The sequence below is a fragment of the Tympanuchus pallidicinctus genome, unplaced genomic scaffold (assembly GCF_026119805.1).
Source record: "Tympanuchus pallidicinctus isolate F22 unplaced genomic scaffold, pur_lepc_1.0 scaffold31, whole genome shotgun sequence".
NCBI lineage: Eukaryota > Metazoa > Chordata > Aves > Galliformes > Phasianidae > Tympanuchus > Tympanuchus pallidicinctus.
This window is the reverse complement of record NW_026294749.1, coordinates 8449363-8468846: the sequence shown is the minus strand read 5'-3', so window position 1 is coordinate 8468846 and position 19484 is coordinate 8449363. Positions and strand designations below refer to the sequence as shown.

The following is a 19484-nucleotide window of genomic DNA, read 5'->3' as shown; positions in this document are numbered from 1 at the left end:
AGACTGAGTGGTCTGAGTGCAGAAATGGTGGATGAAGTTCAGTGCTGATAAATTTATATTAATTACATGGGAGTAAGAAAATAATCCTAATTTGACAGACACAGTAATGGGCTCTGAACAAAATCCTGTATTGAGGAAAGAGATTTTTGGCTTCCTGCGTAACTGTTGGCACAGTGCTCCAGAGAAGTTTAAAACAAAACCTATATGTTAAGAATTACAGGAGCAGAATAGAAAACAGAGCAGAAATGTTGCTCTGCCACTGCGTAGACTCACTGTTGGCGTGGCCGTGACTTGAATACCATGCAATTCTGAATCACTAATTGCAGAAAGAAGAGACTGGAACTAGAAAAAGTACAGCAGAAACTGATGATTAGAGTTTGAATTAGCCCTGTGTTAGATAGAAGAGCATGGAAAATTGATGAAGAGAAGCAGATGAGAGCAAGACCAAATATGAAGTAGCGGGGAGATGACTGTGATTATGTGAATGTTCAGTGTCTCTCATAATATTAAATAATGTAATTAAAATAAATGATTAGGCAGCAGGTCAAGACCAAGCAGAACTCTGTTTTAAAATACTTATCCGTGTATTTCAGTACTGTGCTGTACATGGATTCAGGAATTCAGATAAAGGCACAGATGCACTGAGTTGTGTCACAGAACAAAGGTGGTGGCTCAGGTCCCTGAGCTGCCAGCCAGCACAGCGATGCATTCCCTTGCTGTGGTGTTCTGCACTTTTGGTGGCTGTTCTTAAGCAGCCCCACGCAATATACAAAGCAAATCCAACACACAACAAAACTCCCGCAGCTCCCAAAAGTGCAGCTGCTCCAACCCCAACCTAGCTCTGCCAAAGAGAGTAAATACATCGTGAAGAACACTTCTCTTACCTGTGAACATCCTTTGGATGCTTTTGTGTCAGCAAGGGTTATTAATTCATCTTAGGATAGATCTTGCTATCATTGCCATGCATGCAGTCTGTGCTGTTATAAAATGGTGCTGACGAAAGAAATACAAGAGCACGTGAGAGGATTAAAATAGGGTTAAAAGTTTGAGGTTGAAGATGAATCTTTTCTGTTTGTGATGAGTAGATGCTTAACTAGTAACCAAATGGCACCTTCACATTACGCTCCAGCATTAGTGTCATTTGAAGATTCTCAGGTTGTGTAAAACAACATATGCCTCTTCAGACATAGGGAAACTTCAGGCTTCTTCCAGTTGGGGAGTAAATCAAGTAATTTACCTACATAAAAAATACAAGATGGGCTGAAGCTACCAAAATCACTTAGTTTGCTTTGATAGGGGCGAAAGGCCAAACTTGCTGCTTCTACAGAGAGCAGCTGATACAAGGTAGAACTCAACAGAAGTGAAGCTCTCTCTTCTGCCAGTTGTCTCCTTTCCTTGGCGTCTGCCTGTTCTGTGGCTGTTGTCTGTATTTCTTAACCATCTGTGGTGTCCTTGCTCTCAAAGATGAAGAGCGATGACAGTCTTGTGCCTCCAGCAGGTCAGAAGAGATCTTACCTCAGTTGCTGAGTAGCAGTAGTGCGTTGCACGTGAATGCATTTGGTTTAGGTGTGAAGTTTATTTTGTGGCATTGGTTCACTTTCAAAGCACGTGCAGAAAATCTCTTTCCTTAGTCCTTCCAACAGAAAGAAGTGGTCCAGTTCGGCAAAGCATTTGGGTACTTGGCTTTCCACTGAAAGGTCTGATTTATAACTAGCATTTATTTCAGTGCAGAGTTGGTTGTAAGCTGGCTTTCAGTTAGGAGCATAAACGCTTTGCTTGACTTGGACTACAGAAAACTTCTACTTTTTGTTCTTTTAGAAGGCTACTTTTTGCTATGCTGAATTAATCCTGGATAACATTTTTTGTTTTCGAATTTGCTGAAGGACTAATTTGGAACTTTCTGTCTCAGGAAATGAAGAGACGACGTATAGCCAAACCATTTTCAATGGAAAAGTTGCTTTATCAAATTGCAACAGCCGAAGCAAAAAAGGAAAATGGACCGACTCTGAGTACGATATCATCACTTCTTGGAGAGCTCAGGTAACGAATCGGGGCCTGTTGTACCTGTTTTCTTTTCATTGACAGACTCCAATTGTGGATAATGTAAGTAACCATTTTAGGCACGTATCTCGCACCTACTTAACCAAGCCAATCTATCTGAAGACAGCCACATGGGGAAGAAGCAATTTCCTCGGCTGATGTGAGGGTGCCCGTGGTTAGGATGTCTTACTCTAAGAATTCCATACTTCTGGCACCGTCAAAGAATTAAATTACGGATTAGCTTGGGTTTTTATTTTGTTGATCCTTGGTGCTGAGAGTCAAGATTTCCTGATGTGTTATGTGGGCTACATGGTGCCAAGCAGTTAAGTACCACTTAGTTTTTAACCTCTTGGCACCTGCAGCCACTGTCAATCCATGCCAGTGGTGTGGGTTTTGCAGCAGGAACCCTTGTCTTCAGCATCAAGATTGTACACTGAAGTTGTAGAATGTACTTTGTATGCAGAGATGTTTTTTTTCTTAAAGCAGTCAGTGAGCAGCTTATATGCATTTGAACACGTAAGAACAAAAGCTTCACGTTCCTTTTTCTCTCCACAGTGAGTAAGGAAACATGTTTAGGGTTTCTCTTAAGATAGGTAAAATAGAAAATATGATGTTGCCTGGCTTCCTGTGTAATGTTCTTCTCTTTTGTTCCCTACCATGTAGTTGCTACCTATCTTTCAAGTTTGTGACAACTGGTACTCGAGATGCCAAGAAAGTTTTGATGAATGGAATCTACAAACTGTATTTAACTAACTAGCATGTTCATTTGGAAAGTTTCCAGTGACATATTGAAGGGGAATACAGCCCATGTGTTGTTTTAGTGTTCAGAAAGAAATACAAAGAGGTGTGCTGACTCCCCCTCCCAGGTGTGCTGACTGCTTTACCTGCAGCTGGTTCCCCTGCAGGAATAATCACTTCCATGTGCACTTTTTTTCCTTGAAGAGGAAAAGTCTGCAAGTGTGAAAGGTGAAACAGAGATGTTGGTGCTCGCTGTCAGAGATCACATCGACCTCTATCAGAGTGGTTCTCAAACTTGTTCTTATACTGAGGTTGGAATTCTCTGGAGAATATCAGTCCTTCCCATGGCTGCTTATGTAAAACAAAACCCCAAACCTGAAAAGCGCAACCAAAGCGGAGCAATGCACCATATAGATATTTTTTTCTCTGTTCTGTTTTGCTTGTTTGTTCTGTGTCTCGCTGCCTCCTCTCCCGACCTGCCATGCCATTTGCTTAGCATGGCTCTCCACCCATCTTCGGCTGTGTCTATTCTCCCCTTCCATCTGCTCAGCTCGCTCCACGCTGCTGCGGCCCGACCTGCTCCCGCAATGCTGTACAGTTCCGTACAGGACGCGCTGGCCACCTTGCACACACAGCGGGTGGAGGGCGGCCTGAGGGCTCAGTGGTTGTTCTTAGTTGATATCTCCTCCTTTTTCCCCTGGGTATGCAGCAAGGTCTTCGTCTTTTGGCACAGCCGCTTGCCCTGCTCCCCCTTTCCTACCTGAAGCACCTCCTGGCAGCAGATCCTTGGTTCTCTGGCCTCCTGCTGAAGGTGGCTGTGTTACTCCTGGGGGCAACGGCACCTCCTCCTCAAGGTGGCTTTTGGCAACTTCAGGAAAGGCAGCCGTGTTGTCAGCCACATGGCTCAGCTCTCCGCACGCCCCGGGCACCCACCGACCTCGAGGAAGTACTCGGCAGCCCCCAATGCTTTGTGGAGCAGTTTGAGAACCACTGGCTTGATACAGTGGTCACCTTTTGCAGTTAGGCAGCATTCCTGTGGTGCTGGCTGGCTCTCAGCATGCATAGGGTATGGCACCAACCTCCAGCAACACTCAGGTCTTTGCTGTGTGCAGTTACGATTTCACTGACGATGGTGGTAAAAGGGTGACTGTGGTTGGCTTTGTGGTGCTACGAGGAACTACTGGTTTCTGATTGCATCCAATGTTCACAGGGACACGGAGCTGAGGCAGCGGCGGCAGCTTTACGAGGCAGGTCTCCACTCCTCGGCGCGCTACGGCAGCCACGACAGCAGCAGCACGGCGATGGATGGAAAGAAAAAGCCTCGAAAGTGGTTGCAGTTAGAAACATCAGAGAGAAGATGTCAGATTTGTCAGCACCTGTGCTATCTGTCCATGGTGAGTACAGTCCTGAGCCGCTGCTTGTGGTACTGTGGCCCTCTGTTCTCTTTACAACAAACTGCAGATTGTAAGCGTTGGAGAGAAAATGCATGACTCCAAGGTCATCTCAGGCACATCACATAGGCTGCCGGTGTTGGTTTGTGTCACCTTAGGTAGCAGTGACAGAAGGTAGGGGTTAGCTTCAGCTAGCTTTCCCCTGTAAGGAAGGAAGGACTGAAGGAGCCGTCTGAGCCACTTTCTGACACCAACAAGCGTGTCTGCACTGCAGAAAGAGGTAATGAAGGTACCTGTAGGTTGCCAGTAGCAGTAAATCATAGCACAACACTTCCCTGGATGAGCAAGCAACAAGAACGTGCGCCCTGAGCCACAGGCACGCAGCCCATGTGCTGGTTGCCCCGTAATGTCCCCTACTCATTGAGCTGAGATGCTGTTTGACAACCTCTGTCTGAAAATGGAAAGTCACACATTTAACTTTGTCAGAAGCAGCTGCCTACTGCTTGTAAAGGTGTGCTGGCCACTGTGGCAATCGTCAGGTTCTTAGCTGTATGCAGAACAATCAGAAATATGGCAATTTCAATATAAACACAAAAAGCCCTTCCTTACAGCTCTCTGCATGCATCTAATGCCAAGAGTAAACATTTAAATAAATATGATACGGCATCTCCATATTCAGTCCTTTTTTTCCTATAATCTTTGGGTTTCTTCCAACATAAATATTATTTTTTAATGGAAATGCGGTGTTAAATGATGAGATGTAGCTGTTTCTCTCCCTGGGACAGAATGCACTGTTTAGAGCAGCACTAGTTTGAAGTAACTTCAAAATGAGTTGTAAAAAAAACAAACAAAAAAACTGAACCAACCAAAAACTCTGACTCTGATCAGCTTGCTGTGGAGACAATGAAGTGATGTAAATGTCATCAAGGAAATGATTTTACCTTGTTATTCTTAACGGCAGTAAGGGACAGGAAGGCAACCAATTCCCTTCCAGGCTGAACTTGTAGGTGTGGCACCAGCAGCTGAGTGTGATGTCTGCTGGCTCAGACAGCAGCTGGGGGTCCTGTGGCCACACCGCTGGCTTTGTTTGGCCTCAAGGCAGTGTTTAAAGTGATGTGAAACTGCTGCTTTCAAGCAGTTTTTAGGACACGTTAGATATCAGTAGGGCTTTACACATGCAACGTTAATTAGATTTATCCTTCATTGCTACTGGTGTTTTTTAATTGGTAAGCATTTGCCAGCATTAGCACTCATTTCACAACGTGTGTGCATCTTGTTTACTCCCCCTCTGTGCCGATTTATAACGATATACAAGCATAATGATACCTCTCGAAGGAAAAGACTGGGCATCACCAGGCTTCAGCTTGGAGCTCACTGCATTCCCCCCACCTGTTCATATTTTGGTAGGTTGTACAGGAGAACGAAAACGTTGTCTTCTGCTTGGAGTGTGCCCTGCGGCATGTGGAGAAACAGAAGTCTTGTCGGGGACTGAAAATGATGTACCGCTATGATGAGGTTTGTGCAGTCGTCACAGCTTTTCTCTTTTGCTGCTGTTTGAAGTGAGCTCACAGAGTTCTTGTTGGATGAGAGGCCCGGTGATGGCTGGGGGTCAGTGTGCAGACAGGTAATGAGCACGGAACCGACGGCGGTGATTCAGGACTGTGCCTGGATTCCAGGCTAATGCTGCATTGCGGTACAGTCAAACAGCGCTCCTTACGTGCCTGCTTAGCACCATCTGTAGAAAAAGTCTGTTTGGGGGTGGGATGGACAGAGGAGGGGCTGTTTGTTAGCTTGAGACGTGGGAAGGGACAGAGTGGGAGAATTTACAAAATTGGCTCTTTGGGAGCAGTGCTGATACAAGCAGCTCTGAGGCGGATGTCTCAGCAGCTTCTGATGTGCAAAGAGATCCAGAGGGGAAAAAAAAAACAGAAGGTTTGGAGAAGTTGTGCCATTCTGGCTGGCTTTGGTTTTCATTGTGGGCTCCATTGCGCTATCAGGTGCTGTAGCTACAAACAGGTACAGTCCAGGAAGTCCAGGCAACAGAGAAACTGGCTTTGTAACATGGTAAATACACTGAGGAGCGCCAGGAGACTCCTCAGAAATTTAGATGTATTTCTCTAATTCTTGAGCTTATTTAGGCTCTTACATCCCGGGTCTTCACAGAACTGATAACTCTGTTAAGGTTTTCAAAGCCACTCTTAATCAGCACCACATAAAGTAATGACTGGTTTTATAATTACAAAGTGGGGATTTGGGGCTGCAGTGGGAAAGGAAAAATCTCTCCTTCAGTACTGGATAATATTTCTTCCCCCAGTGAAAAGACTCTCTCAATTTCTGCACTTCTGAAGGATACTCAGTGTATGCCTGGTAGATGTTACATAATTTTTTTGAGAGCTGTGAATAGGGAAAGAGAGAGAGCCTGCACGTCAGATGCCATCTGTTAAACCTATTTCACTGTTAGCTGCGCTTTGCTCACAACCAACTTCTTAAGATTCCTGCCAGGAGGGGTCCATCCCCCCCTGCCCCAGATTTCACTGAACCACTGACTGCAGTGAGAGCAGGAGCGGTGATGCAGCGCAGGCACTGTGCTGTGCTGTTCAGGGACTTCCTCATTCTTACTGCAGAGCCCTGTAGCCCTTTCCCTGTGTGGCACCAAGCACTGGCCTGGAGCACTTGGGGCATGCAGAGATCCTACAAAGCAGTAAAGCAAAGTAGCATCCTGTAACAAATGACAACAATGTCAATAGGGGAAAGCAGGACTTTCTCGTGAAGTTTTAAATAGATATTCAGTAAAGAGCAGATTGTCACCTGCAAGCATTGTCACCTGCAGATTTAAGTTCATGGTGTTTATTGCTTTGTTCAGCAGTGGTTTTAAGTTGCATCTGCAGCAAAGTTTTGGCTCTGCTGAGCCGTATCTGTGCAGCCCAGAGCTCAGCCTGGCGCAGTCCTGTCACCCATCACTGACTTTACATTCAGAGCCAGGAAACTACAGCAAGGGCACCACTCTAGGTACCATGCAGTGCTTCATAGCCAAAGCCCACCTGTGAAATGGTAGCACGTGGTTGTATGGGCTGCTGTGCAGTTAGTTAGCAAAGCAGCAGCTGTTTCCCCCTGCTTCGGTGCCATCAGCCAAAGGACGGCGCTGCACCGCTCTAACAGACAGAAGCACCCGGAAAAAGGAAGGATGCTCACTTGTGTCTTCTTTTCACACTTCCTGAACAGGAACAAATAATCAGTCTGGTCAATCAAATCTGTGGAAAAGTATCTGGTAAAAATGGCAGCATTGAGAACTGTATCAGCAAGCCCACACCAAAAAGAGGACCTCGGAAGAGAGCGACAGTCGACGTGCCATCATCCAGGCTTTCATCCTCCAGTTCATCCAAAAGTGCTTCAAGTTAATCCTGAAGATGCCAACACTCTCATTTTGTCAATTTATATATATTTTTTGTAATTATTATACCATAGTTTGGAGTACTTGCTGTAGAATACAAGCTGTCTTTGCACTAGCTCTAAAGAAGATTTTCTTCTGGTTTTAGAGAACTAATTTTGTTTTAGCATTAAACTGTTGAATTTTTTTTTTTTGTACTTAGGATAGATAGATACAGCAGTCTGATTTTTTTAAACTGCCGTACGTTCACTGTTTTAAAAGCGGCGAGAGGGGCTGATAAATATTAATTTGTATTGTCCCCATGGCTGAGAAAATAAAGAGCCTTTTTGGTAACTGTGAAAAAAGGCTTTTAACCCATTTTTTTTTGACTAGGTTAAAGTTGGATGTGTTTTCTAATTTGTTCTCCAGTCATGTGAGCAGATTTTTCTAGAGCGAAAAGGGATGGGAGACAAAAAAAAAAAAAAAAAAAAAAAAAAAAAAACTTGAAAGAAATTGCTTTACTTTGGCTGTCTTTTATTCTGTCACAGCAAGCGGAGTTTTGTAATTTTTTAAATTGGAGAATACAACACTTTCTTTGGGAGGTTATGGCAGCTGAAGATGGACTTTGTTTCCTAACTGTAGGCAAAAGGAGGAGAGTTGGAGTATGTTCTCTTTTACCAGCACATCACTATGCATCTGTTTTGAGGGGGAAAATAAATAATAAAAAAAAAATAAAAAAAAATAAAAATAAAAATAAAAAAAAGGAGGAAAAAAGACTGCCTGCCTTGAGGAGTCACGTGAGGGAAAACTGTGCCTGATTTCATTAGGAAATCCATTCTGTTATTTTTTGGTGCTGTTGGCTACTTTATCAAAAACCCTTCAATAGCATCCTTAAAGAAAAAAAAAAAAAAGAAAAGAAAAAAAAAAAGTGATTGAAGCCATAAGTGCTTCTTTTGTCATAGACGTGCAATCTTTTTAACATTCCATTTCCATTCCACTGCTGTGTTTCACACCTTTGCACCGTCGAGCATTAATTTTTGTTCCGGATTCGTTTCATGACGCGATCACGTTTAGAGCCACTAGCAGGTCTGCGTATTTCTTTTGAATGTGAAAATGCATTTGCTTTCATCTTGTCTCTTTTTTCTCTTCATGTTGTAACAAAAAATCACACCTTTTGTACATATGCCTGTAAATTTTTTTAAATACTTGAGCCTTTTCTTGGGGTGGGGGGAGGGGCGGCGAGGAGACGAGATGAAGAAAAGCCTTACGTTTCACTTTCTTCATCGGTTGGATTGGATGCTTACAGGGTTTTTCTTGTAACATTTATAAGTGCTGCTTACATCACTGAACAACAACAAAAAATAATAATGGAGTAGCTGTTGCCCTTTTCTGGTTGTGTGTACAGTATGTGTGGAATAAAAAAGGGAAAATGTTTTCACAAACTGTTTTGTTTCGTAATTGAATTCAACGATACCGTAGCTACCCATATTGCACTGAGCTTGCCAGTGGTGACTGTCAGGAAAGTCCTATACTACGATTTGTTGGTTGTTGTTGCAGAAGACTGAACTGTTTTGGAATATTTAACAATAACATAAACAGAGTCAAGTGTTTTCAAATGTGGTTGTCTGGTTTTTATGGCCTTGCTGTGTACTTTTTCCCTCTTGACAGTAAACTTCTGACTATGGCTTACAGTTTGACATTTAATTTATTAGCGCTGCTCTGCTCTCTTTCCTTGTAAGGAAAGACTTCATGTTGTTTATTGCCAGTTTTTTGTTTACTTTCCAGGTTTGTACTACGAGGTTTAATAAAAAAACAAAACTTTTTTGGACATTTTGTCTGTCTTCTGGAAAGTGAGTGAGTGAAGCGAGCTCCTCCAAGAAAGCTTTCTTTTCGACAGCGGCCTCATTGAATGCTAAGGAGGGATTATTTCTGCTGGTAGGTAGCGAGCTCCTAGCCAACATGTCCTGCAGGTCAGGGGACGGAGACACAGCGAACCCTGAAGGAAAGCAGCCTCCTCCCAGTGGCTCTCTCTCATCTCTCATCTCCCTCAGTGCCCACCACTAACTGCCGGGGTCTTGGGAAGATCTGCAGCACAGCTCCTCCTTTTACTTACGCCGCTTCTGATTACATCCCTTCCCTCAGAACGTGAAGAGCGGGAGCCGGGAAGCTTCTCAAAGGAGAGCAGATCCCTGCAAACAGAGCGCGAGACTTGACAAGAAACAGGAGTTAGGTCCAGACCACAAGTGCAGAGAAAACGACTGCAAAAAAAAAACACGAGGGAATTAAGATGACGACCATACATCTTAAATCTTGTACAACGTATGCACTTCATTTATAGTAATTTATTCAGCTTTATTTCCCTGAAATTGCTGGCTTGCCTCAGTGCAGTCACACAGATGTTACCATGGAAAAGTAAATTCCACTGGTGCTCAGGATAAATAACCAGTTTTTCTGATTGCTGCATTAGCCTCCTCTGTACGCTGTCATGGAGAAAGTACTTTGGGCAATCAAGTGAAAGACATGGTTGGGATAGAAATACTTTATTTTATGTCGAAAGAGGAGTAAGCTTACACAATGCTACGGTATCTGCTCCACGAGGAGTATAACACTTCCATACGCACCTCTCCTCCTTTGAATTTCTCTTTTTTCCTTAACACCTACGATAACTAAGTCGGTCCTGAATAAGAAGTGTGAGATAGTAAATGCTGCTGCATCAGTAGACAAAAGCGGTAGGCAGACAGTAGGTAGCAAAGAGTAGAAAATAGCTTTCCATTTTGGTTTGGATCTTAAACCTTCAGGTGCAGCAGCTGAAAACATGCAGGGAACAATTTGGGGTCAGCATTATACATCAAATGGAAAGATTCCCAATCAGCCGTTTAAAGGTTAGCGGTCGTAGTAACTTTTATCTTTCCCCTTTACTTCTTTTATACATAGTATATACAAAAGTTTCACTGCTCCCCTGAGCCCCAAGACTACTGTTAAAGTGTGTGTGCTTTAGGCATATTTTTATTGTTAAAAACCAACCTCCACCTGACTGGCAATTCTGTAAAAAGGCTGCATGTAGTACTAGTAAAAAGGTCTGGCTGTTTGGATTGGTTAGCAAATTGTGACACAGGCAAGCTCCTCATTCATTTGTTCATTCATTCAGAAGTCATTCTTAAAGGATATGGTTTTAAGATTCAAATAGTTTGAGAGTCACTTTCATCACTAACATCTGAAGCACCCTTTCTTTCAGTGACAGCAGCAAGAGCAGTGTCCACTTGAACCTCCTCTTCATCAGACTGAACAACCGGAGATTCTCCTTCGCTCGCCTCTTGGCTGGCAGAATCAGTGCAGGTGGATGACAGCGAAGACAGTTTGTGGCGTAATTCGGACTGGCTCGGAACCTGAAGACTGATCTCATTCACATAGGTGCTGGAGTCAGGCCCTTACAGGTAGAAAAACAACAAGAAGAAATAAGCTGTGGCTCAGCAATGCAATGAGAAGTCACCGTGTTAGCAGAGCTCAGAGTTGGCTTATGAGTTGCACTCAGGCTCCTCTGCTCCTTTTGATGCTAAAAAATCCTCCCAAGACACAAAGCTGCCTTTTGGCTTTTCTGACCGCTCTCAAATATAAGCTGCAGGTTGATTTTTGAAACGTTTCTGATGGTGCATGTCTCTCGCTCATTCCAGTATTCTAGTGCTGGAGTTTGAGTTTTAGAAGAGGGAAGGAACATTGTCATAACTTACATCCAGTTTGCCTGTTAGCCAGGACCATTAACCTTCCTAACTCAGGCTATAGCACGTGCTGAGAATCATCACCAACAGGAAAACCCTCCAAAAATACCTGTCCAACAGAATGACACGCAAAAAATAAGTGGAAAACAGAACAACAAAAAACCCACAATCGAAACCACAAAAACCTGGAAGGCAGACAATAAAAACAATCTCCGGATTTGACTAAAAACAGAGATACAGAAGCACCTCAGGTACTGTGTTTGGCTTTGGGGCCCTCACTACAAGAAAGACATTGAGGCCCTGGAGCGTGTGCAGAGAAGGGCAATGAAGCTGCGAGGGGTCTGGAGCACAAGAATTATGGGGAGCAGCCGAGGGAGCTGGGATTGTTCAGTCTGGAGAAGAGGAGGCTCAGGAGAGACCTCATCACTTCCTACAACTACATGTGGTGAGGTGGGGGGCTGTGGCATCTTCTCCCAGGTAACAGCAATAGAACGAGAGGGAATGGCCTCAAGTTGCATCAAGAAAGGTAGAGGTTGGATGTTAGAAAAAATTTATTCTCCAAAAGACTGGTGAGACACTGGAAGAGGCTGCCCAGGGAGGCGGTGGAGTCACCATCCCTGGAGGTTTCTAAGAAAAGGGTAGATGTCACACCGAGTGACATGGTCTAGAGAGGTCACAGGCATGAGCTGATGGTTGAACCAGGTGATCTTTCCAGCCTCAATAATTCTGTGATTCTATAACACTCTGCCTTGCACTACAGCACGGCAGAACTCCTTTTGTAAAGTTGCATTATAGCTCAAGGAACTGGGAGTGGGATTTTAAGACTGCGCTCCCTCTGTGCTATGCAAAAAGATGTCTAAGCAAATTCAGTGCAACAGTGTCTGCTTGCAGTTTGAGAGTTCGTTCTCTAATGCTACCTTACATCCTCCTCTGGACATTTCCTGAGAGTAAGTAAGGAAAAACGGAAAAATCTAAGCTCTCTTTTTATATGATCTGCCAAATAAATCTCTTCTTGCTTTATACTTAGAAACTGTTAGGTCACACAGCTTCAGCACTGAGGAACCACAGTGAGAACACAGTACTCTAAGAATTTTTTTAAATAAACGTTTCAAGAGGGTGTGGGTAGAAAGGAGCTGACCACACCACCTCAGCCCTGCTCAAGGTCAGATGCAGAGCAGCTCATACTACGTTGCCCTACAATGGACCTCTCAGTCCCAGCAAGTAACTGAGCTGAACTGTAACTGGCAAACCACTGTGGAAACATCCGGAGGCAATAGAAGCAAACAAATCCCTTCTGATCCAGAGCGAAATGAGTCATCTGGAGTCACAAAACAGGGTTCACAAGACAATGTAGGAGCTGTAGAGGAGCAAGGCTGCCCATTCTACCTCTGTGTTACAACTGAGTGCTACAGAGCACCACACACTAGCACATTACATTAAGGTGTGTATGCACAGGTATGCAGCAAATAAATATACACTGTACACACCGTGACACTTGTATCACAATACAAAACGATCACAGTTATTTTGAAGGCTGATACATTTCAAATCAGCTTAGGCAGAATGCAGCAGGGTCTGCATTTCCTCACTAATGCAGTCATACTGTCTGTTGATGAGACAGGAAGACACAGAGCCCCCTGAGCCAACATTTGCCAGAACCAGCATGGGGAACGGCCCTGACTTCTGGAATTTGCACGCACTCAGACAGTGATTAACTCAACCAATGTATGAACTGGATGTCTATCGAAAATCAGCCATCTGAATGCAGTTTTTGCAATGAAATATAAAAACCTTTGGTAGTCACATTCGTTACAGCTTCCCCTATCAACTTTTTATCAGTAAAAAGGCAGCAGGAAGCTCTATGCAGCACATCCCTTGTCTGTATCTTAAGAGACAAGACATTAAGCTGCAGTAAGCAGGCAATGAGAGCGACAGGCCAGAAACACCACACAGCTCTGCAGCAAGCTCTCCTGTGTTGCAACTCAATACAAACATCCTGAACAACATCAGTGAAAAACATTCAATCTATGCAATGTTTTATGAGATAACATTACAAACGAGAGCAATTCTTGTGATTAATTGCTTTGGCATTACTAGGAGCATACCCAGCATGGGAGAAAGCATATTATTGTCCTCGCCTCCTGAGTTTAAAAAGACATCGAGTGCTTCTTGGTCAGACATGTCCATTAGGTCCATCTGTTCCAGCATGTCCACATTCACTTCCATGGAAGACATACTGCCAATTGGTTCTGTAGTAAAAATAGCGCAGTGAGCAAACTGGCCATCAGTGACATGATGTTATTACCTATAAGGCTTCAATTGCTGCTATAATTGTACACATCAGTAACAATTAAACCAGATATGGAAGGAGCGCGGGCAGCAGATAACTGCTGGGCAGCAATCTCAGCCCGAATCCAAGAACTCTGTGCAACCTTCGTAGTGAAACTAAAAATCCATTACAGCTTTTGCAAAACAAAACATTTATAGCAACAGTGCTTGCAGCAATAGCTTCAAGAAATGCTCTCAGGTGAGCCTCAGGGACAAACACTGGAACTTTCCATTTTGCAGCACTCCTTCCCGCTTGCCTCAGCCAAGTGTTTTTAGATCAAAACCCAAGTTTGAGCACACAATCTCTAGGCATCAATGGATGGGGACATGGAAACTAGAAATGAGGATTAATGTTAACGGAGCAGCCATTCTTCCTCATTCTATCAATTCAGTCTAGTAAGTGGCAGCAGCATGCACAACATCTGATGATGCCCAATATCTCTCCAGGCATGGGGATTTCACAGCATTAACACCTCAAGATTCTACTTCTTACTGTCAGTATAAAACTGACTATTCACAGGGGAATTAAATGCCTGGATAAGCATCTTCTTCCTTGAATAATAAAGCATACAAACACAGAATAAGAGTTTTCAGGGGTACTCAAGATATAAGTCTTTTGGCTGCATGTGTATTCACAAATATAATTAGCACTTTAAAGGTTTATCTAAGTGGAACAATTACTCTATTAAAGCCTTCATACGTGAACTGAAATAAAATTGTATCATAGTGTTCTTCTTCTATACATCCTGTATGTATGGGAACTGCTGAGTCACAGCCTGAACCTCTGATTGATCACCTGAGACAAGCAATGGGTCAGCTGTGGGAGCACAGGTGATGGCAATTGAGCTGCACCTCTCCTAGACCTATTTAAGAGCTGGCTGCCAGTGGGGAAGGATCTCTGCTGGAGATCTGCTCTGCTGGTGTTTTGTGAGTGAGCCCAGGATACAGGTAAGCCTTCTATTTATTCTCTGTTGTTACTATAGTCTGCTTTGCCAAACTCTCTTGTTTATTTTGTGATTATAGCATCCTAATAGTCTTTGATTATATGCTGTACTTCTGTAGTTTTACACATACTGCCCACATCCAATTATTCATGGAAAGCTTCTTTGATACACACAGGTTCTGCATTATACTGAAAACACAAAGTTCAGAAAAGGACATACCCACCTCTGTCAAACACAGCAAAAGCCACCACTAGTAGCAGTGCCCATTGACTTTTAGCATAATGGATTATATATATACACACATATAGGCATATATAAACCACGCAAAACCTAGGGCATACAATCTCAATTTTTCCCAGACAATCTAGAGCATGCTGCAGGTTGGCATTTATAGTACTAGTGCAGAGAAACTGAAATCCTGAACTGTGTTCCCTGCTCCAGCATTACAAATGACAGCAGATCTGCTCCTGAAGAATAGACAGAGTTTCCATGTTTTTCCTGCTACATGAATGATTTATCTCCTGCTTTCTTTCCTGTCCTACAAACGCTTTGGCCCAACAGATGGATGCTTCCCACACAGAACTGTCTGTAGTCTACAGCATTCTTGTCCTTTAACTAGCTGGGAGATGCCAGACCTGAGTCATCTATAACAAGGAGAAAGCTTCATCTGCATTTCCTGTATCATGATCACATACTCTGGAGATTTCATAGGCAGCATAAGAAGCTGCCATCTGGGAACTGTTTTTGAAAGACTACACTGAGCTTTGCCTGCATTTCTGGAAATATTGAGGCCCTTTCTACCAGGTGGTTATGCCAGACTTCAGCATCGTGACACAGGTGCCCACCTCCACCCATACCTTCAGAGATATGGGTGCACTCATGAGCTGTAAGGAAGAGCACCATTCCAGAAGTGCCTCAGCACTTTGCATTTTCTCAAATAAGCAGACTGACTTCATCAAGCACCTAGTTCCTCTGGGACCCAAAGGTTGTTTCAAAAGCTTATCTAAATTTTCAGCTTCCCCAAGGAAGAATTTAGGCATTGCACTGCTTCAGCTGTAAGTACCCACTGCTGGCTGTGACCCCTAATCAACATTCTCTAAGCTGCCAGTTTGTGGATCACACCTGAAGTATTTCAAAACTTGCCTCGTCTCTCTGCTATCTGCAAGTATCCTGTAGAAAGGTATTGCTCCATGTCCTGCTGGAAGGCTTCTTCAAAGAATTTCTGACGTTCCTTCAGCTTCATCTGCTGGGTGTGCTCCATGTCCAGAACCTTCTGTGCATGTTCAGCGTCCAGCTCAGCTGAGCATAAAGCAAAGAAAACAAACAAATCAGTCATGTGCGTCCCCCAGCCTCCTTGGATTTCAAAGCCAAGATTAAGTTCAATAGCGACAGACTGTTACTACAGACTGTTGACAGAGGCTGTCACAAAAGGACATTTCTATGCTTTGCAGCTATATTTTGAAGCTGACAATAAGAATACTATATCACGCAGCGTGGTCTTAACATTGAAGTGATATGATAACTACATGGAGGCAACACGCAGATTTCTTGAACCCTGTGAACCTGAAAACACCATCTACCAGTACTCAGGATGTCAGAACTGGTTAATGCTGATTTTCTGCTATTGTATATATGTTACACACACAGGAAAAAATACTTTAACTGGGAAGTTTCAGCACATCTCTGAACACAGAAGTACACATACGCAGGTGTGTGCATATCTGCGTGAGGTGTTCTAGTTCTGTCAGCCCCCAGACAGGCTGAGAAGAGAAGCTGAAATGTATCCTAGGTGCAGTGTAGAGGAGCTGCTTGGGCTGACATGACGTACAGAATTAGTACTGTTTTCAATGCCAGCATCGCACGGTCATTAATGTCAATACAGAGTCTCCTCTGTATACAGCAGCAATGATGGTGCCAGAGGATGATGACACTGACACCAAAGAAGCAGAGCCAGTTGCCATGAGTTCCTAATACTCTAGCAAAGAGAAAGGGGCAGCTTTTGTACAGACACACAGCGACAGCCAGATTTGCTTACGTGTATCTAATGCTGGCCTCTAGCAGCTCCATCCTTCTGTGGAGAAACCAATACTAGCCTGACTATCAATGGAAGATCTCCTGCCTTCTGTTTTGCCCTACAGGAGTCACTGAGGGGCCAGAGGACATACAAAGAAACAACTTGTTATGTTTGGTGAAGAGTAGCATTTTCCAGAATACGATCTTAGCTACTGGAGTACAAACTCCAGCCTATCAAAACATGCTTTAGCACATCTGCCTTTAGGGAGAAATACAGAAACTGAAAATGTTCCTCTCAGAGCTCTCACTCCGTGTTTCCAATGTGCACTCACAACCTCTCTGCTCACAAGAAGGAGCAGAATTTGCTGTGGAGTGGCTGATGGAAAGGGCAGGAGTGGCACAGAGCTGCTTTGCCCACCAGGGAGAGCTCCATAAACATCCAGGTACAAATCCTGGCTTCCATGCATCCCGCAGATGCAACTGGAACGTGGCACCCATACAGGCAAACTCTGAAAGGGCGTAAAGTTGACTGGGGTGAGCACTGCATCAGTGCTCCAGGGAAAATGCTACATTAATGGTATTTCGGAACATGGAACTCATTGGGAGCATCCACCATTACGGAGATTACTATCACAGTGCAAAAGGTGTTTCACTGCACTGGGCAAAAACATCAGAGCACAGTAATTCCCTCTGTTGCTGCATCATGGTCACAGTTCATGGACAGAAGCTGCAATAGTTGCCAAAAGGAGCTATAAAACCAGACCAACAAACCAAACAGCCATTAAACCATCAGTAAATAAGCTGAAATCTTTTTGTTAGCAGGAATTTTGGTAGTAAAACATCAGTATATTACAAGGAAAGCATTTTCCTTTAAGTCAACCCATCTTTATCATCAATTACGCAGTTGTGTGCAATGATTCTACATTCCCCAGAGCGATCTGTGGATACGTTGCTCCTCTACTGCGACCCTGCATGATAAGCAATTATTAATGACCCTGCGGATGATGCAGAAATGTTATTCAATTGTAATAATAAAAGCCAGCGGCTCCCACCGGCAGCAGAAACGTCCTGTCTGTCTCATAATACAATCTGACAGTTTTGCACACTATTTGGGTACATCAGGGTATTTTTAACCCCAGAAGAGAGGCAGTATCCAAGCAACACATGAGAATGGTACAACTTCCCTCGCACCAAGGCTCTCAGCTTTTGCCTTCTCCCTAAGATGTACTGTGTACTCCCACAGTTGTCCTGGCCAAAGCTAAAGGCTAAGGGCTGCCTGTGTGCTGACAATGTGATAAATGGTAAGAAGTGCTGCCGCTGGGCTGAGCAAAAGCAAACATCACACCTGAACAACAGAAAACATGCGGGGAGGTTTTTGCTAGTGGTGGGTTTTCTGTTTTGTTTTTTTTCCCCACAAAGCTATTCAGAACTACATTTCCCATTATGCGAGAGCAGGGTTTGTGCTTTATAATACACCTAATAGACCCAGCACCAACAGAGAAGACACAAGCACCATCTGTACACACTCATACACTGTTCATGGCCAATGTGACCTCTTACAGACATCACTGGGGCTTGACACACATAAAATACTATCTCATTTTTTCTTCCTCTGTGATTGTACTTTGGAACCAGCGATTGCTCCACCACTGAGCACCAAGGAAGGAAGGCAGACTACAGAGAAAACACCGGCTTGCAGACAGCTGCAGATTTGTGGGACTCATCACTATGACCCACACAGAGGCCAGTAGCAGCTCTGAGCCACCTATGGCTTTCTGTGAGAGCGCAGCTATGCAGAAGCAAAATGTTTCTTAAGGACTGGGAGCTCATGGTGTCCGCCCCATCCCCAGGAACAGACCTCAGATCTTTGATGAGATTCAGATACATTTGAATATAACAATTCTAAATGACTTCATAAGATATTTTTATTTGCAAACAGACTCTTATTCTGGAGGAAAAGAAAAAGCCATATCTTAAGTTGGAGTGCTAAAGGCCTCGAACCAAAGTTGACCTCTAGACGAATCTCACAACACAGCATTATTTATATCATCAATATCCAATCATTAGTGGAATATGCATCTTGGGCAAAGGATGTAGCTTAGACAAAGCATTATGAGAACGTATCAACCTTTCCTTGTTTAGAAGCAAGGCCTACTAGTACATAAACTTCTTGGCTCCTCCTTGAGCCCTGGCCAAGCTTGAGGTGGAATCCAAACGGGAGAACTAAATCAGACGGTTCCACCTAACTGCCACATGAACTTCTTTATTCAACAGTGTAAAAGCTGGACCCTCTTGTAGTGAAGTTGGAAACCTCATCTATGAGTGGACACACTGCATAGGACCTCCCAGGCTCTCCAAATCCTCACTACAACCTGAGCATCATCTGGATGATGGTAAAGTATTTGGGCAGCTGGCGATGCATCTTTTGTAATCGCTATCCTCATGCAGTAATGGTTAGGTGCATTGCCTTGCTCTGCTTTATTCTTGCTGTATCGTTTCATTTATTATCTGATTGCTTTAAACTTAACTAAAGATAAATGCACTTTTTAACTTGGTGTCTGTGACCTTTGTGCTGACCTTGTCTGCTGGCAAAACATAAATGCTTGAAGCAGAGCCTAGGAGGTGCAGACTCCAAAGGAACAAATTACAATAGCTTACAACCACATAGCTCAAGTGTAAAGGGAACTGTTTTCTGACAGCATTCGCATGACTGACTGACCTGCTACAAATTAGAATTCCTGCTGCTGTAGCTAAGGGTTTACCCAGCCACCAGCTAAGGACTCTTTTTTACTTTAATGTAAGACATTTCCCTGTTACACACAACAGATATCCTGAATAAGATGTCCACAAAGAAAGCAAACTGGGAGAACAACTACAAAAAAGCAGCATTTAAAAGGTTTTGTAGATTGCCAATACATCCCTTAGACCTCAGATGAAAATGAAAGAT

At 43.6% G+C, this 19484-nt stretch overlaps 2 protein-coding genes across 2 annotated transcripts in view; one reads left to right on the top strand and one right to left on the bottom strand.

Annotated features, from left to right (window-relative positions):
* Positions 1-8978, top strand: part of JARID2 (jumonji and AT-rich interaction domain containing 2) — a 202402-nt gene extending 193424 nt beyond the window's left edge. The window contains exons 15-18 of the mRNA XM_052697756.1: positions 1910-2040; positions 3989-4172; positions 5577-5684; positions 7392-8978. Coding sequence (XP_052553716.1) covers positions 1910-2040; positions 3989-4172; positions 5577-5684; positions 7392-7568 — 600 coding nt within the window. The 3' untranslated portion in view covers positions 7569-8978. The remainder of the gene's footprint in view (positions 1-1909; positions 2041-3988; positions 4173-5576; positions 5685-7391) is intronic.
* A 1082-nt stretch (positions 8979-10060) lies between these two features.
* Positions 10061-19484, bottom strand: part of DTNBP1 (dystrobrevin binding protein 1) — a 60406-nt gene continuing 50982 nt past the window's right edge. Inside the window, exons 8-10 of the mRNA XM_052697814.1 lie at positions 15668-15823; positions 13358-13501; positions 10061-10963 (exon numbers count right to left, since the gene is read on the bottom strand). Of these exons, the coding sequence (XP_052553774.1) occupies positions 10716-10963; positions 13358-13501; positions 15668-15823 (548 nt within the window). The 3' untranslated portion in view covers positions 10061-10715. The remainder of the gene's footprint in view (positions 10964-13357; positions 13502-15667; positions 15824-19484) is intronic.